The 17,336-nt window shown below is 39.6% G+C and overlaps 1 protein-coding gene across 4 annotated transcripts; it reads right to left on the bottom strand.

Annotated features, from left to right (window-relative positions):
* Nucleotides 1–229: 229 nt before the first annotated feature.
* sf1 (splicing factor 1) lies at nucleotides 230–17,336 on the bottom strand. Of its 4 annotated transcripts, XM_079866102.1 has the most exons (13): nucleotides 17,188–17,256; nucleotides 14,432–14,880; nucleotides 8,575–8,695; nucleotides 6,627–6,702; nucleotides 4,476–4,628; nucleotides 4,308–4,397; nucleotides 4,040–4,223; nucleotides 3,791–3,906; nucleotides 3,581–3,688; nucleotides 3,309–3,492; nucleotides 2,440–2,653; nucleotides 1,305–1,469; nucleotides 428–1,222 (listed from the first exon to the last, which is right to left on the bottom strand). In XM_079866102.1, the coding sequence occupies exons 2-13, from the start codon at nucleotides 14,849–14,851 to the stop codon at nucleotides 900–902; spliced, it is 2,154 nt and encodes a 717-aa protein (XP_079722228.1). In that variant the 5' UTR covers nucleotides 14,852–14,880; nucleotides 17,188–17,256; the 3' UTR covers nucleotides 428–899. The 4 variants fall into 4 exon arrangements, with proteins under 4 accessions (XP_079722225.1, XP_079722228.1, XP_079722226.1 ...); XM_079866099.1 differs by lacking the exons at nucleotides 14,432–14,880; nucleotides 17,188–17,256 and adding an exon at nucleotides 9,464–9,856 and having other exon boundaries at nucleotides 230–1,222; nucleotides 8,575–8,706; XM_079866100.1 differs by lacking the exons at nucleotides 428–1,222; nucleotides 1,305–1,469; nucleotides 2,440–2,653; ... (6 more) ...; nucleotides 6,627–6,702; nucleotides 8,575–8,695 and adding exons at nucleotides 11,652–11,852; nucleotides 12,403–13,280 and having other exon boundaries at nucleotides 14,440–14,880; nucleotides 17,188–17,336.

Raw genomic sequence — 17,336 nt, 5'->3', positions numbered from 1 at the left:
GCGTACCAATTTAAAAGTAAATTTAAGCCAAAACTATTTAAAAGTTGAAGACAAATTACTTTTTTTGTTTTGAAGTGAGATTACACACACTAACAATAGAACTAATGAAAAAGAAATAGACCTTAAACCCACAACTTTATATTTCAAATGCTGAAGAGTATCTTCTGGGAGAAGAGAAATTCAACCACTAAATTCAAGATGATGTGAAAGATTGACACCAACAATTCGACACCATGCCAACTTTTATTTAGTTGAATGCTTCATTACAAAAATATTGAAATACATTTGGTGGAAGGCATTAATGAAAAGTTCTTTTAAATAAAAATTTTGGGAGGGGTGGGGTACAAGGTGAGCACAAAAATTAGGCTATACTGACCACCTAATAGAGTAAGCCAATCATCTACAACATCTTGAAGACATAAATGTCTTTTTATACTATGCAGCAACAAATGCACAGTTGGTTAAGAGTGTAAATGGTTGTTTATACACCTGTTGGAATGTTGCTAACTGAATCGCAAGCAGATGTCATTTTTACTTGGAGACGGTTTGAAATGAAACATGAAATAGCAGGCTGGCAGAAACAAAAACCAAAACACACATTCCCTGCACAACATCATTTTGAACAAATATTATCCTAACAGTTCAAATACTATAGTTAAAAATCATTAACAATTGAAGCAAATTTACAAATAAATCACACCGTCTCTCTCACACTCGCTCTAGCTCGATTTTGAAGTTTGAACCGAGACCAATCAATAGGAAAAAAAAATAAACCTTTAGCAACTAAATCACATCAAGCTGTTAAATGAACAGAACAAGGTATAGTCCTGTGATGTATCTTTGTATATATTTTAGGCATCACTGCATGGTCACAGGGCCACAGAGACTAAATCGAGCCTTTAACTCTGGGGCGGAGGGGGTGGAGGTGCAGGAGGCATCCCGTACGGTGGCATACCGGGAATCCCCATCATGGTCACAAAGTTAGGGTCCATGGGTGGGGGTGGGGGAGGGGGTGCATACATCATGCCTGCTGAGCCAGGTGGAGGGGGTGGAGGTGGCGGGGGGGCACCAGGAGGAAGTGGGGGTTGGACCCCAGGTGGAGGCGGCACCATAGAAGGGGTACCCATGGGTGGAGGGGGCTGAGCGGCTGAGGTGGCAGTCTGCTGAGGCTGTTGCCAGGGTGGCAGGTTTCCAGTTGCAGGAGTGGATGTGGTGGTTGTATCTGGGAAAGCAAAAAAAAGTCAATCAGTGACTAAAGGAAAACCTTTATTGATATCAAATGTGTACTACTGTAATACACTTACTCTGTTGCCATGGCAGTGGAGCACTGGTTGCCATGCTGCTGGTGGGTGGTGGGGGAGGGGCCTGCTGTTGCCATGGTGGCAGAGGTCCTGAGGGTGGAGGTGGTGGTTGGTTGTTGGGGGGAGGTGGAGGTGGGGGCATCATACCCATGGGTGGCGGCAATAAACCTGATCATCAGGCAAGGGAGGGAATCAATGAGCATTCTGAAACACTAAGTATCCAAGTATGAAAGCAAGCATACTTCAATATCACCAAACACAGATGTCAGTTGGGAGTTTTGTGGTAAAATAAGCTTACCGTATTTTCCGCACTATAAGGCGCACTTAAAAGCCTTTAATTTTTTCAAAAAACGACAGTGCGCCTTATAATCCGGAGCGCCTTATATATGGATAAAACAACCGCTGACTTAAACCTTGTTTATACTTTCGCCTGGCAACGGAGCGCGAGCCTCCGCTGACTGCGCGCGCAACTCCCCATACAGACGAGGCATTTATACTTGACGCAACTATTTTGTTTTAGACTGAACACCAGACCATACAACTGATTTAGACGCGCAAACTGGGTGCCGGTGTGATGAGATATACTACTAATATCCGTCTGCTCGGGCAGATAATGCTCAAAGTCATGCATCTTCGCATCCGGAGATGCATGACTTTGAGCCGAATCTGTCCGAGCAGACGGATATTATTTTTTTTTATTACCTTCGCGCTCATGCGGACGCGTCGAGTATAAACAAGTTTTTCCAGCTCAGCAACTTGTTTTTTCATATTTTTTTGCAAGTGGTAGATCTTGGTTTACATTTGGACTTTGGATGTGATCTTAGGCTTGAAAAGGTTGGTGACCACTCCATAACGCAAACCCAGTCAAACGTTTGACTGCAGTATCTTCTATTCTATGCGCCTTATAATCCGGTGCGCCCTATATATGAAAAAAGTTCTAAAATAGGCCATTCATTGAAGGTGCGCCTTATAATCCGGTGCGCCTTATAGTGTGGAAAACACGGTAGATATAAGCAGAAGCATTTGTCCTCTGATAAAGATAATTATATACTTCCAACTTTCCAGGGAAATGTTTTAATACACTTCATTAAGCAGGAATTGCATGACTGAAAGTCTAAACATCACGGGCTATACTCACTCATGTGGTGTCCGGGTGGTGCTGGGCCTTGGCCCATTGGGGGAGGAGGCGGCTGCATCCAGGGCGGTGGCATTCCATTGGGGTTTGGTGGCATAGGAGGGACGCCCATGTTTGGCATTGGTGGAGGGAAGTTATGAGGGCCACCAGGACCCTGGTGCATGCTGTGGAAATTCCTGTTATCAGCAGGGCCTGAATTCATCCAAGGAGGACGATTCTGAGAGAGAGAGAGAGAGAGAGAGAGAGAGAGAGAGAGAGAGAGAGAGAGAGAGAGAGAGAGAGAGAGAGAGAGAGAGAGAGAGAGAGAGAGAGAGAGAGAGAGAGAGAGAGAGAGAGAGAGAGAGAGAGAGAGAGAGAGAGAGAGAGAGAGAGAGAGAGAGAGAGAGAGAGAGAGAGAGAGAGAGAGAGAGAGAGAGAGAGAGAGAACATTAACAAAGTAATAGTTGTATTCAGCAAAGATGCATTAAATTGATCAAAAGAAACAGAAGAGACAAAAAACTATTTCAAACAAATGCTGTTCTATTGAATTTAAATTCAAAGAACGCTGAAAAAATAATTATCACTGTTTTCAACAACTGATTGAGCATTGATAAGAAATGTTTCTTGAGCATCAAATCAAGCATATTATGACTTCTGAAGGATCATGCAACAATGAAAACTGGAGTAATGTTGCTGAAAATTCAGCTTTGCATTACAGGAATAAATTGCCTTTTAAAATATCTCAAGTAATACTGGATTTTTACAAAAACATTTACTGTATTTTTGATCAAATCAATGCAGCCTTTAATGCTCTAATCCACTAATGCAAACATTAGAACAGTAATGTATATGTAATGCATATCATGAAGAATTGTGGATGTCTTTGGTCTTACTGGTGGTTGTTGGTTGTTGTTGGGTCCTGATGAACGAGGTCCACTAGTGGGAGGATTGTGGCCCCCACCGGAGGAAGGGACTGGAGCCTCTCCTAATTCTGCCATGAGAGACAAGTACTCTTTATCCATACGGGCCTTATCCTGAGCAGACTGGGGTGGTTCGCCTGGCCGGGGAGCAAAGGAACTGCGGGGAAGAGAAATAAAGTTAACCCTGGAGGGGAATTTTTTTTAAATATAATAAATAATTGCTGATCACTGGTGGATGGGCTTACCTGGTAAACTTGCAGTCTGATGAGATGTGACCTGCTCCTCCACACTTTGTACAGACAGTTGTGTTTGTGATGCTGCGAGGCTCTGTGCTCTGCCATGGGCGCAAAATCCTGAAAGAAAAGTACACATTGATGAGTATCAAATGCATCTACAACATTTACTCGCCTGTTGAACTGAGAAAAGGGTCAATAAATCTGTGAGCAGACTCCCACCTGTTATCATCCTCTCTCAGAGTGCCATTGAGTCGTGCCAGCTCCCTCAGTTGCATCTTTCTTAGATCATTCTGGTCCTCAGGGGTCTCAATGCCCTGCTTGAGGATATTACGGATCTGTAAACAAAAATAAATCACTTAGAAACATGCAGTAGAATGATTGTTGAAGCTGACAGCTATGCATTTTCATTAAACTGATTTCTATTGCGTTTTAGAATTCAAGGTGCAAGAACGTCTGAAGAAGACTCACCTGCTCTACAGCTTTCTTTACATTCTCCATGGTGTTAGCAGTGACCAGTGCATGAAGAGGTTCATCTTCTCCTGGAAGCATCTGTCCATCCTTACGACCCACCTTCCCTTCCTTCACTGAACCTTTCCCACGAATCATGATTTTAGCACAGCACTCCTTCTCAATGTTCTTCAGAGTGTTTCCACTGGAAAAACAAGCAACAGACCCAGTTGGTTTATGTAGAGACTAAGGATTCAGCAAACATTGAGTTTAAAATCATGCAACTTACCGTGGCCCAATCAGAAGCCCGACAAAGTTGATCTCTGGATATTCATCCTGAGGAATCATAACCTTATCACTAACCCGAGTAGCTGGTGGTCTGAGTAAGAAGAAAAACAAGTAAATATCAGAGACCGTAGAACCAGAGAGAAAAGAAAATAATTGGTATAAGCCATACTTGTAGTCAGCAGGGGGTTTGAATTCAGGGTTCAGCCCCACCATCTCTGTGATGAGAGAATGTCTCTCTTCCTCCAGTTTCTTGCGTGTACGATATTCACGCGTGTTAAGCCTCTTGCCCTCACTGTTGTAGATGGGCTCAGGAGATGGAGACCTGTGAAAAGGAAAGAACAACAGAAAGATGCAGCACAGTCAAAACCATAACACAGTACTTACACCCTCAACAGTTAAACATTCAATGGCTTGCCTACTCTTAACTGACATTGGTTTGACTTGTTCTGTGGTCATTTAAAAAAATAAAATAAAATAAAAAATAAATAAAGTGCATGGGATGCCCCGGAGTGCTCATATTCTAATGAGACGAGAGCAAAATAAAAATGGCCACTAGAAAACTTATTGAACCATTTAGAAAAGGGAAAAAACTTCAGATTAAAGAGCTTGAAGCTCAGTAGTAAAACTTTTTTTTTTTTTTTTAAAGGGCGACAAAACTTGGCATCAAGGAGCCCACTAAATTTTTGAACATTAATAAAACGTGTCTGTCTCAATATTATTTGGGGGATGAAAAATAGGACAAATATCTGAGACAAATGGGGCAACCAACACACTTGAAGAGCTTCTGTTCTTGAACGCTGATCTAAACCTTCACACGCCCTCAGAGAGCATTCAAACGGTTACCTTCCCCTTGGACGGTGCTGAAAACCTGTTAACCTGCACAATGAGGCTCTGTGCTTGAAAAAAGTTACGAGAGGGGGAATTTGGGTTAGAGAAATAAATTTGGATTAAATATTAACCTTCAACAGCCCTCAAACAAAACAGCCACACAAACGTGACAGGTTCATGATAGGCAACCCGAAGAGGAGAAAAGTGGGGGGAAAAAAGAGGGAAGAATTTTCTGCTGGTTTTCTTTGGGAATGATATCTCCAGCGCTGACAACCTGAAGCACCACCCAGCTTTGTTTTGCGAGCTGGAAGTTGATGAGCGATCGATCCTAAATCCTGGAGTGGATAGACCTTTAAGAAGAACCTTTTTAGAGTTGGCGGTGTAAAAACGTCGGATTAAGATTCTGCCGGAGAACCTAAGGCTGTTCAGAGAGCAAGGGGTGTGGCTACTAAAAAGACACTCTCACGTCAGAAACATGACATTTCCTGCTATGTTGGATGCTTATGAATTCTATGAGTGGCCAAAGTGATCAAAGTGTTAAGGTTATGGTTATTCCAGAAAGAAAAGGTCAGAGGAGTCTCCTCCGAGTGGTCTTCCAGTGCGGAAATCTGGAATACTGTGGAAGTTCCTGGACAAAATGGTGCTAGCCCCATTATGGAAAACCATTATTGACCTTCCAATTAATCAACCATTCAGATTTTTAGATTTAAGGACACGGTTGTGTTCATTAACTGCATTTCGGAGGTGAGAAAGATGGGGCATTTAAAATGCAATATAATCGAAGGAAAATCAAAATTCCTTTAAATGGCTTAAATAGTGGATTAAACAAACCTACCATCTTAGACTACAGGAACTAGGGCTACACTGGGATAATAAATTCTACACAAGCCTTTAAAATACATACGTTTCACAGAAAATAAACATGCATGCAATAAAAACGAATACTTACAAAAAACAGTTCAGAATAAAATAAGATTTACTTAAGACGATCAAGATTAGCATTGTTTATATGAATGCAAATTATGTTTTGGTAAAGTTGGGTGCTATGTATTATCAACAATTAGTCCTCACGTCATAAGATACAAAGTAACTTCAAATTGCAGAGTATAACACTGGCTAGTTACCTGGGAACACTAACTGAATGAAAAAGTCTGATCTTTCTTATGACAATATCCTAACATAATAGCCTTCAGTCATTTCTTTGCCTCTGTGTACAGAACAGATCCAAACATTTCTCTACAATTCAACTAAGCATTTCAAACACTAGAATGTTTAGGCATGTAACAAAACCAATTTCATTACAATCAAAACATTTTCTAAACTCTTTAACTAGAAGGCAAAGATGTGAGGTCATTTTAGACAAAGGCATTTAGACTTATTTCTTACCCTTACATACACATTAGTACACTTACGATCTGGCCTCACAATAAAATGGCGCATTAAAAAGGTAAAGAAAATGTTACTGTTGTTGGGTTTAAATCGTTATTCCGACCTGTCCTCAGGGTTAACAGGGATTCCCAGGTCTCCTGTACGCAGTTTACGTGTCAGGTCTTCAATCTGCAGTTGGACTGGAAGAAATCAGGTTAGGAAAGAAAAAAACAAGGATGGAGAGAAATGTGGTTAACAACAAAAAAAACCCACAAAAGCAGAAACAGTACACTGTAAAACTCAATGTGACTACGGTTAAAAAAGAAAAAAAAAAATTACCATGGTAATTGTCAGTTCACTAAGAATCAAGGTCACCTGGAGACTTTTGATTCTCCGCAACACATTTTCTGAAATACTGCAACCCCAACAGGAATTTTAGAAAACAACCTTGTTTAAGCTTGAACGTATTCTTATGAGCCCATACAGATTTCCCCAAACATTTAGAAAATCAAATATCAAGGTTTGGTTAAATTAAGATTCAGAAATCTGGGGGGGTTTCTCAGTAAATAACCATTTCAGAAAAAGGTTAATTGCAACAGGCTTTCGATTTCATGCCACCAACTTTGAGAAGTGAACTACTAAAATTCACATTTCAACCATACACTTAAAAAATATTATTATTTCACATACTCTATTTTCATATCAAGTGAGCTAAAAAGGTGGCAAAAACATGAAGGCCTGTCAGGGGGGGAGGGGGAGTTGGGTTTGAAGAAATCAAAAATCATATTGGCTAAGTGGCTTGAGCAACTGCATCCTCAAAAGGATTGAAAAGAAGTTTAGAAAATAACACCAGTGTAACTTAAAATAAACATTACTCTATAAAGAATAGAAATAAAATAACATACTGGGTGTTAGTGACCCTTAACCAACTTCAATAACATTCAACACTCAGGTTTTTGAGAGGTCATGACAACCACTTACCAACAGTTTCCAACACTAATCAGTTAGGACAACTGAGATTTAATATTTAGAAATGATCAGCCAACCAGATCAGCCTTTAGTTGATGTTGTTGTTTTTTTTTTTCATGCAAAAGACTAGATTTAACTAGGCCTCAAGCCACGGCAACCAAATCAGCCTGTACAAACCCAAAAACTGACCTGTATCACTCATGGAAGCATTTAATGGGTTTTCACATGCATTTCTCCATGACATGCTAAAGAGAATCAGACCCCAAAGGTCACACGTTGAATGGTGCAGGTTGATGGTAGGTAAAGGACATGAGGTGTCAGTTATCAATAGAGGACTAGTTAAGGAGATGTAGGTCACATTATCATTGAAACCACCACTACATCACATGCCATTGCAAAACAAGTGCCTGACAGCAATGAGAAAGCAATTTACTACACACTGCTTTCAGACACAGGGTATGGAGATGACTTTCGCAATTCAGTGTTGGACCTGCATTGCTTTGCAGTCAAATTGGACTTTTAAGACATTTTGCATAGTAAACATGAGCAGTGATGGAGTCCTGCAGCTGGAGACAGTTCACAGCAAGCAGCCACATCAGAAAAACACTGTGGGTTCTTGCTAATGGACATCAGATGGTAAGCAAACATTGACAGTGCTACAAATACCTCAGTGCTTCCTAGACAAATAAAACATCCTCACATTGCACATCGATGGAGTTAGTACATTCTAGTGAACATGGGCAAAGTGCTGAATTTCGATGGATCGACTTCTTTGAGAAGACCATCTCTAATACATATGAGATATATAGATGGCCATTTTGCACTGTGACTTTCAGATCGAGGGTTAGCAAAAAACCAAATGGTTATCCCATTAATAGACATCAATTATGTCAACAAAGAAGTCAGACTAATGAAATTCAGCAATTACATCCTGCAGGTGATGTGCAAATTGTGAGGAAATAATAAAACAATTTTTGGGACAAAAAAGTGAGTTGTCTAGGTGTAGACAGAATTCCCACCCCAATTCACAAACACGATGTTCTGCAACTTAAACTATTTGACTCAAGACACACATTATAATAACAGTAAATTTAGACGCTCACCTATATAAGCTCGTTCCTGGTCCCGAGTCAGCCCGGGAGGGATCACGGTGGGCATGCCCGGGATGACGGTCTTCTGATCCGGCGTCTCGCTGCTCCAACGACTCCTTTTTCTCTGCTTCTTCTGGCAAAAATCTAACAGAGAATGTTACATGGTGTCATTGCAGTCCATATAAAGCCTACAGTATCATATTTGAGTTGAACATTTCTTAGGCCTCTAAATTATCAGATCAAACCATTTCTGCAAACAACTATTGTACACAATCTACTGTATGCCTTCCGCCCTTTGGTTGATCATTCATACTTAGCAAGTAAAAGGCCTCAGTAATTCTAAAAATGTCAACCATGTGTCTATTTGCTGTGAAATCATTAAAGTTAAGTACAAAATGTAACTGTCAGGTTTACATATTATCTTAAGACGTTTTTGAGAGATACATAGTGACAAGTATTTTATGCAGTCTGCTATATTGTTATAAAGATCTCACTGACTTACTTTAAAGAATTAGAATTTCATCATTCTTTTTGGCCATATAAATAATCCATCAATGATCCAATTGCTCAGATTGGGCCTCTGAATAAAAGTCTGGTGTATCAAATATAATACAAAACAAGACATGCATGCAAACTTATTTTTTATATTTTATCTATAGGTTTAATAAACTTATTAATCTGTTAGGCTTTACAGAGTTAAACAACAGTATGAAGATGAACATAAAGTCTATTATATGAACTACACTACAGGTTCATGCACTGTACAGTCGAAAGCTTTTTATTAGACAATTCCATTGACAAAACGAGAAATCAAAGACTAAAAGAGCGCAATTGATAAAACCACAACTATGGAAAAGGCCGTTGGTCCTGAAAGTGTCTCAGGCCTGTCCATGCTGTTTACCTGCACTCCCCGCCTGAGCTGGCAGTACTACTCCGACTGGGTTTGAGAGCGCAGAACTCACGGCTCCGGGGAACTGGGGAAAACCTGGGGCTGTTAACTGCGGTTGTTGGAAGTTCTGCAGCGGGAAAGAAACCGCAGGCACGGGCGGTGCCATTAACCCCGCGCCGGGGCCGGACTCAAAGCCTCGCTTAGCGCCGATACTCGGGTGCAGCTTCCCCAGCGGGGTTGCGTTGGCTCCCGTTGCCATTTCTGGGCGTCAGGGGCTTCTCAGTTGTTTAATATCTGCACTCACAAAAAAAAAACTATTTCCTTTCTGGAAAATTTATTTAATACGAGCGTATTCCTCCCTAACCTGCAACCACCTTCTGTTACCCGCTGGCTAAGATGGCGTCTGTTGAGAACGAACGACAAAGGAGATTTGACGTCAATTTAGAGCTATCCGATTGGTCAATGATAATGTCAATCTATTTGTCGTTTACAGTCATTGGTTCATTCAGGGTCTGTCGTATTTTCGACGATACATTTTATTGGCCTCTCATTGGTCGATGTAGTGCTCACTCCGCAAGCAGGCAAAACCTCTAAGCAAGGTAGGTTGGCTTCAGGACTGGTTAGCTTTTTATTTTTACAATCTATGCTGGTTATCCAGAAGACACATCATTTGGTCTAGTGCTAAAATACTTTCTATACGCAGTTTAAATAAATGTAATAAATTGTAATCATTTCCCATTACTTTTGATATTAAAATAAATAAACAGTATGTAAATGTGTTCTCTATCTCTCCCTTTCTATTTATGCCTTTATATTACAATATGGAGAAGAATAAGAAATCTTTAGACATTTTTATGCATTTGCACTCATAGAACAACATTTCATAATTTAATTTCCAAGCTAAACAACTGTTTTTATTGAATCATAGCTGGTTGAATAAAACCATATTGCATGTATCATGATCTGAAATCATATTTTAATGGATTCAACAGCTGGGATTTTATTTGAATGGCACACATCAGCACATACTTTGTAGCCTGTGGATCATAATTGGATTTTCTTGGTGCATTTTTACCTTTCTCTTTGTGGTAGCAGCAGATTCTTTAAATAAAAAAGAGCAATGAATGGAGAAATTTAAAAGTAGTTGAGTTGGTACCTGTCTCCTCAGAAGTCAAAAATGATCTGTAATAGCGTGTTTGGAAAATGTTTCATTATCATAATTATATATATTTTTTAAAGATTTAACTTTATAATAAGTTATCTTTAATAAGAAGAAATGAGGGTATGTTTATGCAGCATGAGGTCAGGGGTGCTGATAGTGTTGGATCACAGAAAAGGGTCAACAGAAAAGTTAAAAACAAGAACTGTTAAGAAATAAAGGAAAAATAACAAGTGAACCAATGAGAAATAACCTCTTTGTGTCTTGTTTAAATGCAAGTAAGAATATAAATATTGTGCATGAGCTGATAGATTCTCTACTAAGAGCTCTCCTGGCCGTAGAGAATAAACAAGAGAAACTTAATTATGCAAGACTCTTCATTGAGGAAAAAAATGATATTCCGTTTTCCACCACATGTGTCAGCAGAGTTGGGGGTAATAACGTGAGTTAACTAATCAGATTACTTTTTTTTAGCAACTAGTAAAGTAACACATTACTTTTAAATTTACAACAACATTTCTGAGTTACTTTTTCAAATAAGGAATGCAAGTTCCAACCACTCCTGTCCATGTTAAGAGAAATCATGAGTAAGGTGCAGAGGTGTTGTCTGCACTGTTTATTCATTGAAATGAATATAAACATTGAAATGCAAATTCAGATTATTACCCAAACTTGCAATAATTAAATGTTAACAAAAATATACTTTATTTAAACTCACTATTAACCAATGTATTTGCTGCTGACCTTCTATGATCCAAATCAACCAAGCAAAAATGACTTTAGATAACCATCAAATTTGTGTTTTATTTTTTTGTGTGTGTTAGGTGAAAAAACTTTTAGGTAACACAAAGGTAACGTAACACATTACTTTCCATAAAATGTAACCAGTAAGACAATTTTTTTTTTTTTTTTTAGGGAGTAACGCAATATTGTAACGCGTTACATTTAAAAGTAACTTTCCCCAAAATTATGTGTCAGTGACGACATTTTGTGTCTGGAGCAAAGACAACGGCAATGATCTAAACAGAAAAGATAAAAAGATGAGATTTCTTTTGAACTTTTATTAACGAGGAAAAAAATATTTACAGGTATTTGTACTGAGAATCAAATCAAATAAAAACACAGGGCTACATCAAGTTTGTTAAGACAACAAAAGTAGTTTAGTGCCATGAAGTGGGCCATCTGTACTGTCCTTGGATGCATCACAACTTCTAAAATGATCCATGAGCAACCAAGAAACACCTGCAAAGATAAGAGATTATCATAAAACTGTCAATCATTCAGTTATCAATTCTGCTGACTTCCATGTGCCCATACTGCCAAACCACCAACTTGAATTGTTAAGACACTTTATAGGTAACATAAAGTAATTAAGTGCTTTAATTTGACAAATCTGGCTGAAAATAACAATGCCAATCTTTTGCCTCTTGGTGTTTGTTAACATAATTGACCTGCAACCTAAATATCCATGAGGTCATAATGAGGCTATGTTAAGCAGGACCTTACCAAATTGATAAATGACACTGATAACAACACTTCAGTGCCACATTTTCATTTTCAAGGGCTAGTTCACCCAAAAATGAAAATTCTGTCATCATTTAGTCAACCTCGTGTCATTCCAAATCGGCACAACTTTTTTCCGTGGACCACAAAAGAAGTTGAGGTAAATGATGACAGAATTTAAAAAAAATCTGAGGGGGGAGGGGGAGGTAATTCCCTTTAACAGTAATTCTCTAAATTTCAGTTTGACCAAAATTTGCTCCAACCTTTTGTAATCCTAAAAAGGTCTCACCTGAGTGCGCACAGCACAGGTATTAGGCTAGTAAGCATAGCGCGCCCGTTCGGCATATGGATCCCGCGGTATGTCGTACGCAGAACTCCTGGGAATCGAAGAGACAGGAGAGAGGCGCGACCGTTCATACGCATACCCCTCTGCCTCAAGGGGAGCTCGCCGGATTGGGCTCCGTTCGCGGACATAATATGAAGAGGTGGGCGCCGGAGGAGGGGGAAGGGGATGGCGCTCATATGGGTCAAGTTTAGAGGAGGACAGGTGCTCTCTCACGATCGCTGAGGAGGACGGGGGAGGAGGGACAGGAGGTGGAACCGCGCGTCTATCTTCAAAATAACTGGCTCCGTACGGACGTGCCCGATACTTCTCGTAGAAGTCCACCACCCCGTACGGATCTCTTTCCTCATAGGGTGCTCGGCGTATCGGGTACGCAGGCAACGCACTGCCATAGGCCACGCCACTGCTCCCATACGCAGCCTCACTGCCGTACGCCGGGGCCATGCTATTATCCGCGCCAATGCCGTAGCCCGCTGGCATACCGTAACTCATTGCACTCTCAAAACCCGCACCCCTTCCATACCCAGGGACGCCATACCCTGCTCCCCTGGTGAAGCCATGTGAGGGTGCAAAGCTGCCACCGTAGGCTGGCTCGCCACTGAAGCCACGATGAAAACCCCGGCCACCACGATCGCCACCCGCACTGAACCTGAGGGGCCCATATCCTTCCGAGCCCGGGCCCTCTCTGTAGGAGCCGTTCTGGTCCATTGGGCATTCTTTGGACCAGTGGCCTTCCTGCCCGCACCGATAACAACCCGTTCTCTCTCCCATTCCCGGCGCGGTACGCAGACGGCTAGTCGAAAGCTTCACGCTCATCAGTTTGCCTTAAGGAAAAGAAAGAATTTGCCATGATATTTCTATTTTTTAGCATGCACACGGAGCAAACGTTCATAAGGTCAAAGAAGCAATAAATTAAAATTTCACGCTGTTTCAACACTGCTATCGACAAAAACACGGCCAGAATTTTTCAACTGAAAATCGCAACCGTTAGAATTCAATTGTAATTTTAACATTTCAGAGCGAAGCGCGATAAAAAAAAAAGATTTTATGGCCGATAAACAATATAGCCAGGAAAGTCCCATTGAGATGATAAAATCTCTTGTTCCAGAGAGTCCTGGTCTCTGGAAGAAGATTTAGGCCTAATTATAAATTACTACTACTTACTAAAACACTATCAAAACACTACAAATTATTTTTGTTTTGTATTATTTTTGTAATGCATGGGTGCATTTAGAGAACATAACATTATAATGTAAAGTTGCAAAGACGGATAAACAGCTTGAATTAGAAAAATTAAGTCCTCATAATAATGGAGTTCAAAGAGTTATCAATGAAGAAACCAATAGACTTGAATTATTAATTTGGCATTATAAAATAGTGTTTGTGTGTGTGGTCTTAAAAGGAGTTTACGGTATATTTCCAAGTCTCAAATATAGGGTTGTTGTATCTTATTCTTATCATTTTCTGCATTTAACTTAAAATCTTTGCACAAACACACACAGCTCTGCTATAGTTACGTGTGCACAGCCAATATTCACTCTCAAAGGGAAAGCTCTTTTCAAGAGAAAGTGCTCTCTAAAAAAACAATAACTAATATGGTGCTAATATTGTGTGCATGCCTAATTAAAACAAGCAAATAGCGTCAACGTTAAGTGTGTCTGCTCGGTTATCGATTACTCATGAAATGTCTCAATAATGCTCACTTTGAGGAAACACAATTTACCTTGGTTAAAATAATTTCTATGAGGAATTGATCAACTCAGTGGAAATATTTGGCTGTTGAGACAAAACTTGTTGTATTTTAAACTAAATGGACATCCTCTAGTGACCTCCAAATAGTAAACTCCAACTAAACAATTCTCCTCCTTTCATCACTTACCAATTTTTCTACTTACCAACCTGTAATGAGGCTCACTTTTGGTACAAACGTGACAAAAAATGACTTTTTTGAGCTAAACTGGGCAAAAGACCATACTGGTTCACCTTGAAAGGCTGTGTTGTCCAAGCCACTGATGGCCTCCATTGCGTCTTCCACTCTCTCCATATGAACAAACGCATAGTCCTTCACTATATCACACTCAACCACAGGTCCATATTCCTCAAACTTGGCCCTGAGTTCTTGGTTGGTGCAGCTACTGCTAATGTTGCCGACATGAAGTTTTGTAGAGGTCTTGGGCTTCCCTTTGCTCATCTCTACGTTCATGGCCAAACCGTTCAGCATGTAATGGTGAAGATTTCGAATGGCTTCATCTGCCTCTGTTTTGTCATCCATGTGCACAAAACCGAAGTTTTTGACAATGTCACACTCCGAGATCTTGCCATACTGAGAGAAGAGGGAGCGGATCTCCTCAGCAGTAGTATTCGGCGAAAGGTTCCCGACGAAGATTTTTACCATTTTAGTAATGTTATGCCAACTCTCAGGCCCTGTTGGGAGAAAAAGAAAATATAAAATTCAGGTACATGTATTGCATGTCTAAAAAGGCAGGTAAGCTACATATAATTATGATACCAGAACAAAGGCACTCTTAAATAATAAAATATACCTATCAATTCCCCCCTGCTTATATAAACTATAAATCTCATAAATGATGAAAATTTCTATAATTGTGTAAATAACATCAATGTCCAATTCTTGAACATATCCTTCTTTTGATTAGAAGCTTTTCAATAAACGGCTGAATCGGTTCTGAATCTGAAACTAAATCAGTCAACAGTTCTCGGGTCAACAATTTAAAAGTTTAATTGAATCGATTACCGTCTCTTTCGTTCATGTCCGATTTGTATTCAAAATAACTAATGAGTGATCATTTGAAGTGTACAGAGAATTATGGAACAAAAAGTAAGAAATTAGTTCAAATCGGCATGAAACAGATGTTGCGATTTTCCCTCCTATTTTGACAAATATACGAGTGAAAGAGCTTCTCAAACATGTAAAAAATATAGGTCGGGAATGTAATCGGATCCTTGACATTCCCGCCCTACATTTTTTTTTTTTTTTACATTATTCCTTGTCGTGTGCAATTTCCATAGTCGCTTTAGGCCTCCAGGTTACGCTGCTTACGCAGGTAAGGAGACTAGAGGTCGGTTTTTAGAATGGATGTCAATGGAGGAGATCGACAGCCTCGGCTAATCTTCAACATAATTTTCCATTAAACATGCATTTTGTATTGATTTAGTTTTAGAGTTTACACCGAAAAAAATGCTGTTTTACAAGATAAGTCACGGACAATTTTGTGACGGCTTGGATTCAGTTCACGGCACTTCTCATTGATTTTTGTGGTATCCGCAAACAGTGATTAACTGTCGCAAAACTCTAAAAGAAATTCAAAGACGTCAAGGCTGTAAAGTAAGTTAGTAAGGTACATGTGATTTTCCACACATTTCCACACGCTTTTTCCAATGGTAGAACCGTGGATCCTGATATCTCCCAATAATAAGACGCTGGCTGCATCTGAAATCGCATACTTTCCAACAATATAGTAGGGAAAAATCAGTATGTAAATAAGTACTTCTTAATTGACAGTAGACTCATAATGATGCATGATATGTGAATGATAGATACTCACAACGTACTTTTTCAAAATAAGTACACTAAGTTGCAAAAAAAAAAGTATGTCCGAATTCACAATAGGCCTAACTTACTCATAAAAGAAATAAAAAAGTACATAGATGAACTACTTCCGACCACGGGAGAGGATTTGTGAATAGCAGTTAAGCAAAGTAGGCTAACTGTCACAAGTCGGTCACGATAATGACAACATGGTGAATGTAGCAGTGCGTCTGGATTACATTCATACTAGTGGGCGCAAAGTAGCCTAGCCAGGCCTACTTATTCAAAATGAGTACCTAGAGGCTACTCAAGAGCGAATGCGATTTCGGACGCTGCCCATCTCATATTGCTGTGATCTCATGTGAGTGACAGGTTGTCCCACCTTTGTGCCAGCACATTATCAGAGGGGAAGTTATTTGTATTAAAAATTACGAGGGGACAAAAATAATAATAATAAAATAGTTGTGCATGGATAAATCATTTATAATAAATAATGCAATAATCTATGAAAAAATAAAAAAATCAGTTTGAGTGTCGAATTGATTGTATACAAAACAGAGTTGTTTTTAATAAATAGCGTTTTATTATGGAATCGTGCAAAAACTTTAAAAAGCTATAATTAATAGTGTTTCATGTAAATGTGCATTATATAGATTCTTAATAACTTATGAGCTGAATCATGGCAAAAACACATTAAGTTACAAAAATAATGAATGAAACAAAAATACAAAAAGAAATGTACACTACAAATCGCTTTATTTGATCGTTTTAGATATATGCCACCGGAATGTCAGCGACGAACTGCTCGAAAGAATCGACTCGAGGAAGCGAGGCGGGCTTCCCATCACTAGCAGAGGACAATGGGGAAAAAAGCTACACACGATGTGCACTGATTTACGAGTCGCGCGACAACAAACCGTCTACATCTAAAATATGAATACATTGAAACCAGCTTTGTATCAATAACTAAAGAATCCAAAGCATTCATACTGCATATATTATATTAATCAAGTTTACAGTCGATCTAGCCCTGCAACAACTAGCTAACCAGCAATACAGGCAAAAACAGTGTAGTGAACGAATGAAACATCACGAAACATACGAAATGCAAGATAAGAGATTAGCCGTTCAGTCAAGAGAACAAGAGATTTTTGATGAAGCATAATGGATGTTATTCATACCTTTTCACAATTCTTGCAGGAGCCGGTGCGAGATGAAATGGCGTCACTCTTGCGTCGCATAAAGCGAGGCTAGCTGGAGAATAGAATTGCATGGTGGTATACACGCTGCCCATCCCCTTTCATTCCTTCATACTAGTGAAAGAAAGCCT

This window comes from Squalius cephalus (assembly GCF_949319135.1).
Source record: "Squalius cephalus genome assembly, chromosome: 3".
In the NCBI taxonomy this organism is placed as follows: domain Eukaryota; kingdom Metazoa; phylum Chordata; class Actinopteri; order Cypriniformes; family Leuciscidae; genus Squalius; species Squalius cephalus.
The sequence above is the reverse complement of the archived record's forward strand: the minus strand, read 5'-3'. Positions and strand labels throughout refer to the sequence as shown.

Bases quoted from the DNA above. Each gene is read 5' to 3' on its own strand.
- sf1 (XM_079866102.1), bottom strand. From the start codon at position 14,851: ATGGTAAAAATCTTCGTCGGGAACCTTTCGCCGAATACTACTGCTGAG. The intron at 2,654-3,308 runs GTAAGACCAAAG...TCTCTCTCTCAG, and splicing joins ACAACAACCAACAACCACCA to AATCGTCCTCCTTGGATGAA. The intron at 1,223-1,304 runs GTAAGTGTATTA...TTGCTTTCCCAG, and splicing joins TCCACTGCCATGGCAACAGA to ATACAACCACCACATCCACT.